This window comes from Denticeps clupeoides, chromosome 8 (assembly GCF_900700375.1).
Source record: "Denticeps clupeoides chromosome 8, fDenClu1.1, whole genome shotgun sequence".
In the NCBI taxonomy this organism is placed as follows: domain Eukaryota; kingdom Metazoa; phylum Chordata; class Actinopteri; order Clupeiformes; family Denticipitidae; genus Denticeps; species Denticeps clupeoides.
In genome coordinates, this window is record NC_041714.1 from 2,016,278 (window position 1) to 2,024,470 (window position 8,193).

At 45.3% G+C, this 8,193-nt stretch overlaps 1 protein-coding gene across 6 annotated transcripts in view; it reads left to right on the forward strand.

The window, feature by feature from the left end:
* Window positions 1-6,618, forward strand: part of qkib (QKI, KH domain containing, RNA binding b) — a 58,398-nt gene extending 51,780 nt beyond the window's left edge. For 2 of the 6 annotated variants that reach the window (XM_028988905.1, XM_028988908.1), the window contains one exon: window positions 127-5,324. In XM_028988905.1, the coding sequence (XP_028844738.1) occupies window positions 127-548 (422 nt within the window). In that variant the 3' untranslated portion in view covers window positions 549-5,324. Of the gene's footprint in view, window positions 1-126; window positions 5,325-5,909 lie in introns of those variants that run through there. The other 4 variants (XM_028988907.1, XR_003750520.1, XR_003750521.1 and 1 more) reach the window with 4 other exon arrangements.
* Window positions 6,619-8,193: the final 1,575 nt, after the last annotated feature.

Genomic DNA, 8,193 nt, shown 5'->3' on the forward strand with positions numbered 1-8,193 from the left:
AAGAATTGCTCTGTGTGCACTGTACTGCTAAATACTAATTGATCTCTTTTTCTCTCCTCCCTCCCTCTTCTCTCTGAACACCCCCCCTCCTCCACCTGTGTGTGTGTTTGCGTGTGTTTCCCCAAGCTGCCCTTGCCTTCTCTCTTGCAGCAAGTGCCCAGGCCCCTCGCATCATCGCTGGGCCTGCCCCGGTTCTGCCCCCCACTGCCCTTCGGACCCCCACCCCAGCAGGGCCCACCATCATGCCCCTAATCCGCCAGATCCAGACAGTCATGCCCAACGGCTCCCCTCACCCAGCCGCCACTGCCACGCTGGTGCCCCCTGGGCCCGAGTCGGGCCTGATCTACGCGGCGCCCTATGAATACCCCTACGCCCTGGCCCCCGCCACCTCCATCCTGGAGTACCCCATCGACTCCAGCGGGGTGTTAGGTAAGCAGTGCCCGCCCTGCGAGTGCCAGCACCCCCCACCTCATCACCACCCTCATGCCCACGCCGGGGCACCGTGGACACCCGCACCCCCTGCCCTACTCCTGCGGCACTCCTCCTAAATATTCATCCTCACCTTCCTCCTCCTCCTCAACCAGTCAGCACTTGCCCGCCTCCCCCAAAAAAGCCTCTGGAAGAATTTCTTATTTCTAAGAAAAGTAAAACAGTGAAATAATACAAAGGAGAGAAGTATGAAATAGAAAAGTTCTCACTAATCCTGTTATGAGGCGTTTCCATCCGCCTAAAAACATAAAGCCTTTAAAGAAAAATGTGTTTGACTGGGGCATGTATAAGTGCCTGGCCGGCTTCATATGAATGATAAAACCCCACTAACACACACACACACACACACACTTACACTGCTGTTCCACGTCCTCATTAAGCCACTTGTGTAAAGAGGATTAAAAATTTCACACGACAAACACCACTTCCAGTGCCTCCCATGGGCGCTCTGTCAAGTTGAGCATCCACCCACCAATCAGTCCGAACCCCAAACACCGCCTGCTCCCCTGCAACCACATCCAGCCCGGTCCCCGAAGAGCGCCGCGGACCCGCCCACTTTACAGGAGATCTGAAGGTGGCGGGCGTGGCACAGGTGGGGGGAGGTGATGGGTTTTTCGGTCGGAGAGGAGTGAGAGAGCGCGAGAGGAGGGAGGGAGGATTGTGCAGAAGCTGAAGAATTTCACCGCTTTCTCTCTCTGTTGTGTAACCTGTACAGCGTCCTCAAAGGCGGAGGAGCTGCCGTTCTGCCTGGGCTTTCACTCCTGCCACCTCCCCCTCATGGCTGGGCGGGGCGACGCCTCCGGCCACCTGCCCTTTTAAACCCCGGCCCCACCCCTCCCTCTCTCCCTCCCTCTCTCCTTCACTCCCTCTCTCCCCACCTCCCGCATGTCGGACTGGCAGAGCAAGCGGCTCCCCGGCCTACATCCACCGTGCGGGGAGGCCACGGCGTCCACTTCCTGTTGCGTGTCTCACACCCAACATGTGACTTTCTGTGGAATTTTATTTTCTTCATGCTTTTATTTTGTCGTTGTTGTCTTTTTTTTATACTGAACAGTGTTGTGTGTTTATTTCTGTGTACAATGAGGGAGCAAAAAAACTAAGCACTGAGCCCCATACTGCTGCATACTGCGTAGTAGGGGGCGCTCATCTGGTCTTGAGGGGCCAATTGGGGGTCAGGAGAGATTTGTTTAAAATTCAGGCTTATTGGGTGTATACGCGAGACACATATTCTAGAACTGTCATCCATCGCTGATGGGAGGCATATGAGAACCAAACCCCTAATGCCTTTATGAATACAGCTGAGGGTGTGTGTGTGTGTGTGTGTGTGTGTGTGTGTGTGTGTGTGTGGCTTCCTGAGGAGACAACACTCCTCACTTCTACTAACCCCCCTTCCCTTCCTCTGTCCTTCAGGTGTGGCTTTCCCCACGAAAGGCTAAAACACGTTTCATGGATCCTTACCGAGCCCCTCAGCCAAGTGTTATATCACACATGCATATGTATGTCCCCATAAACACATACGTGCGCTTTCGTTCCACAGCTGCCTTCTCACTGGCATAAACCAATGTGCCCTGGCCTAGCAGTCAGTTACTCACACACACACACACACACACATACACACAGATGGCCACCTCGCTACTGACGTTTACACTGGCCTTACTGTCCCAAAGAGGCCATGCGCTTCCTGCTTACCTGTGGACCATAACACACAAACACACACACGTACACCTTTATGTATGCACAGAACTGTTCCACTGACTGCTTCTATGCTATGATTTGGTTTTAAAAGAACGTCTTTACTAATATTTACTGCAGTCATTGCCGTTGTTTTCTACTCCTTGTGTTTTGTAAGAAGAAGAAGATGATTTTTTTCTTTCTACTACTGCGAAGTTGCCTAAACGCTTGCCACTTTGGACGTTTGCTCAGAGGGGGATGATCAGTATTTTTTTGTAGTATATATATATATATATATACTTTAGCTGTGTGTGTGTGTGTGTGTGTGTGTGTATATATATATATATGGATTTTTATTTTTAATCCCCCCTGGGTGCGTCTGCATACTCATCTCATGTCCATCAAATTAGTTTGATGGATTTGGTGTGGTTCAGATACAGTTGTGGGACAAATGTGACAAACTTTTACAAGTGTGTGTGCTGAGTACAGTATATAGTGTGAAAAGTGTTATTTGTGCCTTAAATTGTAATGGAATTCTTTTTCTTTTTTTTTTGGCTCTGTGTTATTTGTCAGATCTGTTGGTCACCATGCTGGTTTGATGACTTTTGATGGAAATTCACTGTCGTCAATCCTGATGAATCTGCTAATTCCTGTGTTTCTGGTCATATTGTTGCAATCCAAGCAGGTGCAGTGGCAGCAAAGGTTCGAAGGCACGAACTGCGGGTCCATCCTTACCAAAGGGTTGTGACCGCAGACCGAGGTTAGTTTAGCCCCTTATTTCTGTGTTCTTCATCCAAGCTTACATTCTTGCAGACGGCAAAGTCTAAGAAATCAAGATGACACCTTCACAACCGCAAACTCAAGAAAAGTTATTCTAGTAGATACACACACTCCCACATGGTAAATGTGCTCTGGTCCATTTAACTCCATTATTTCGATGACTGCGTGAAGCCGATGTGATGTTTATGACAAATAATGGAAAAGCTGAGGTTAGAAAATAGAACAAATGTGCCTGGTTCCTTGTCAAGGCCTAAGTCTGTCACTTTTATTCAGTTGAGGCTTCTCTGGCCTGAACTACTACTGAATGAAAACACTACATGGATCGCAGTATGTTGGGATGGTTTGGTGAACAAGAATGTGGATTGCTGATATTGTGTACAATCCAGGCTGAGCGATATTGTGACTAAAACAATTTAAACTGTGGCCAGTCTAACTGCACCAGATTTGATTTAGCGTAACGGATCCAAATGGTCTTTAAACTGATCGCAGACCTCAAATTCAAATACACTTCATTCTTTTCTTTCTCCATGAAGAAGCAAGTTTGCACGTTTTTCAGCCCGGGGAACCAGCACATTTGCAAGTAAACTGTTGGCAAAAGCTCTCTACACGTTATTTGGATCAGCTCACTGACACATTACCCACCCATCAGGTTCCCCACCCATATTACCTACTCATCACTTGCAGTCTGGTGTATCTGTCCACAGTTTCTTTCTGTCTGAGTACCGTCACTTACCTACACCCAGTATTTCAGCATAGAGCATATCTGGCATATCTAGCATAACTGCTCAGAACAGCAATTACAGAGAATATAAAAACATCCATTTTGCACTTTATAGTCTGTGGCCTACACAATGGTTGCCTGTAAAATGCACAAATCATTATTTGTAACTTGTGCATGCAGTGAACAGATTCAAAGGCCTAAGAACTGTGGACGTCCCCAAACTGAAAGAAAGATTTTGACGGTGGCGTAACCGGAAGACGGTAACCGCGTAGTGCATGTGGAGTGTGCCGCCGGACAGGGAGGTAAACTGGAGTAAATGTGCGCCATTAACTGCTAGAGAAAGTCCAGCACGAGTACCTGCGAGGCCTGCGTTCAGTCCATCGCCGAAAGACTGTGGACTAGATTCAGGCCTAACCTTGGTGTGTGTGTGTAAAATAACTGGAGTATGTGTTGTGTTTTTTTTTGGGGGGGGGGGTTTGCATGTCTTGACAAGTGTGTGATTCTGTCTTGAGAAAAATGTCACAGAAGTGAAAAATCAGGCTGATGATTTCTGACAATTGTGTTTTTTTTGTTTTTTTTTTGTATTCATTTAGTTTTTTCTTTTTTTTTTCCTACAATTCATCATTGCCTGTTGGATGTTTTTTTTTTTTATTCTTATTTTTACAATGGTACTACTGCTTTCAGACGAACCTTTGAGATTCCACAGAGCAGATATTTTTTTGTCGATGTCTCAACTGCGTTTTTGCAGACATGACAGTGTGGTTTGACTGTGGTTAGGATGCCACACACCAGTTTGGCGTTGGCTCGATTGGATGAGAGGGGGCACAAAGTCTTATTTTGCACTGAATGAGCTGCATTCATTGGCCTGATCAGCAGGCGCAAGAAAAAAGTGAATAAAAAAAATACAGCAAAAAAAAAACGTCAAACCTCAGACAAAGATGAGCTGAATTCTGAAAGTGACGCCTGTTTAAACACTGCAGAGTCTTAAACTGGATGCTGTGGTGAAGCAGCACCATCAGGTCCACACTGTAGACGAGAACGATCTGAACATGAATGCATTACAGCTATTCAAAAACTGATATTTCCACTTGAGACATTTTTTTATGTTTTACTGTAAGCTTCTTTACATTTTTGTTGTTGCAAAGAAAATAGTATTTACTTGTGGCCTCTTAAAGTATCTATAAATATATAAAAATATATATATAAAATTTAAAGCAGGAATGTATATGAAATGTCAGATTTTACTTGTATTTTGAAAATAGCAGATGATATTCTAGAGGGCTCTTTGTAGGAATGAAAAATTATGCATCATAGCAGCTTTATAGCAACACATTAGAAGAAAAAATAAAACTCCTATATTTTTTGAATATATCATAGGGCTTTATACAAGTGACAGGACGTTTTTTCCAGTGTTTATATGCCAGAGCATTTTATATTATGTGTCCTGTGAAATGTCAACAGTTCCCAAAGCTGTGGGGACATCTCAAGCCACAACTTTCGAGTTCTCACAGCTCCAACCTCCATGGCTATTTTGCGATTATCTAGAAAAAAGAAATTATTGTAGTGTTGCTTTGTATTATTAAGGCCAAGATTTTTATGTTGTTGTAAATAGACAAAAGATTTTTTGGGAAAAAAGGCAATAAAAATTTTATTGAGTATTTTATTGAGTATTGGCCCTTAAATTATTTCTCTGCTTAATTGTGGTCTTATGCTATGTCTCCACTCAAAACTTCGCCTTCCTCTAAATTAATCGCTCCTTTAACTGAGGGACGTTAATGCTCATATCCATCATAACTGGCAGCCTGTGGGCGGAGCCTCCAGAAGGCTCCTCTCCTCTCATCTGATCTGTCCATCTTACTAACCCGTAGACATGGCACCCATGGCTTCTTTTCCGTTTCTTGACCGCCTCCTTTTGAGTTCTCCCCTCTCCTCTGTAACATGGGGGTTTGGCCGGGGTGTCTGTCACGCCGTGTGTAAAATCATGCCACAGCACCATGATTTTACTCAACTGTTCAGATGAAGCTCCTGACTGCTGTTGGATGCAGCCGGTCCACCCAGGCACTGCCCCGTTTTGGGCAGGGCCCTGGGGAGACTCGTCTGCCATCCAGATTGTATTTTTGGTCAGTTTGTCATGTTGTCATCCTGCCTTATCTATGGCCAAGACTAATCTCCTCTTTTTTTCCTTTCTTCCCTCCCCGACCCCCTTTTGTTTTTTTCCCTTCTCTGTTTTATTTTCTAACCCACCCAGCCACCACTGGCAACTAACCCTTGACCTTCTGACCTCTGAGCTCCTCTCCCAGTGATGACCTGCCCATTGTCTGCTGCTCTCTGCTCTGGTCTAAACGAAAAGAAAAAGTATTACGCACGCAGCCTTGTGCTGAAGGCGAGAGACGCCAGGACACGCTTGCAGAGCTTCTCCTCCCACACACACTCTGCACTCAGCTCAATGAAGCAATAAGCAATGTACTGTTCGCTCCTGAGACCCACACACCCCATAATAACCAGCGGCACACACGCCGCACCGCAAAGCCCGGCCCACGGCCACCAAGACCAAGACCAAGACCTGGCCCGGGTGACCTTCCCATTGCCCTGGCAACGCAACCGCCTGAAAGTACAGTATGTGTGACAGTGCTTACCCATGAGTGCGCTGCGGGGGGCGGGGCCGTGTGGGCGGGGCTGGGGGAACTGGTGCCCTCCGGAGGAAACTTTGCTTTTCCTTAAATAACTGAACACTGTCGAGTGAAGATGTTCCTCTGGGGATGTTAAAGCCATGCTTGCCTACATGCTGTACAGATGTGTGAAATTTGTAGATAGCTAAATTACAACAGAAAAATCCAGAATAAAAAAAAAAACAAAGGCATTTTTATTCCACTTGGATAGTGGGGAAGAGAACAACATATATTTTTTCAGCCGTAAACTAAATTTATACTTCAAAGTTTGGTTAAAAAAAAAAAAAAGACAGAAGAAAAAGAAATAAAAGAAAAATGTGAACACCGAAACCCTTTATGAAGTGAAAACAATCCAGCTTTCTGTTTCTTGTGGATGCCGAGGTACTGATGACCAAAACTACCTTTTTTACTTTCGTCTTTTGGAGGCTGAGCTTTTTATTGAAAGGGAAAAGCCACAGAAGTGCCTTGCTTTCTCTCCTCGAGCTTTGAACGACTGGAACGTGTCACATCACAGACACAGGCAGTAAACACAGACGTTGAACAAACGTATGGTTTTAGGGGGACACACATTACACCCCAATTTCAAACATTAGAAATACTTGAAACTTTTTGCAATCTGTGGTTTCTAGTGTTATTTTGTCACCAGGACAGGTCACCCAAACCTTTGACCTGTCATGTAAATTGAAGTATAATTATTAATAAATAGGCCTTCAGAACAGAAGGGGGCTGAAGTGTCCTTAAGATGATTAGAAGATGTCATTCGAGCGCCCGCTGATAAAACAGCACACAGTTTAGCGGCGAGGACGGCGATCCACGAGCTTCTCCGGCCTCCTGGAAGCAGTGCTCCATTCCATTCAAACTTAGTCATTAAAGCGTGAGAACAGCGCAGAGCAGGGAGCCGCCGTCCCGCCCGTGTCCTTGTTGTTGTCGGCTTCGAGACATTCAGCATAAACACTGGCCAAGTCCCTGTCCCACAAGCCCCGTATCCAGGAGCGGGGCAGGAACTGAGGAGGAGTAAATCTGTTTTACGTCCCTCTCTATATACGCATCAGTGCACTGGTCATTGTAACAATGCCATAAGAAATCTAACCATATGACCATTGTAGAATATTTGGTTGGTTTTTCTCCTTTGTGAACATTCGCAGCCTTCGGGGCCAAACATTAGGGTCATTAATCCCTGAATCAATTACTGCACGCCTGCTGCCCTGACAGGCCGCTCTGTGTCTACTGCCTGGTCTGCAGGTCAACATGTCCCCCAGTGTCCCTTCCTTGGTTTCTATGCAACAGAATGTGGGGATGATCAGTTTCAGGAGTTGAGTATTTTTAGTTGAGTTTTTGTCCCCCTTGCTTTAATGGTGCCATATTTTGTTTAGAAGCCTGCAGTGCCAAGATGATGATGATAACGATGAGTTGAAGACCCAGTATGTTTTGGATTTTTTGCTGTTTACCATGCTGGTTTATTGGTGTAGAGGCGTGTGTAGAGAACAGAATCGAGTTTTCTATTCAAGAACAAACAGACTCACCCAAGTTCCTTTTGATGGCGAGTCTCACGGCACCAGATAAGGCTGGCGAGCTCACAGGCGCCATTATTATTTTGGTCTTGTGTGAGTCTGTAGGTAAATTATTTCCTGACTGTGAAATTTCATTAACAAGTGTGACGAACAAGTGTGCTTTATGCCTGGAATTATGTTCTGTCATAAAGCTGGATTCTGTGTGTGTGTGTCAGTGTAAGTGAATGATGTCCCAACCCAAATATTGCCTAGGAGAAAATGTCTGTATTAACAGCCATTGTTACAATGAGATTATAATGTATTTTTCTATCTCGTTTTATATGTGTGTAATAAACAACATTTAATGCCTTGT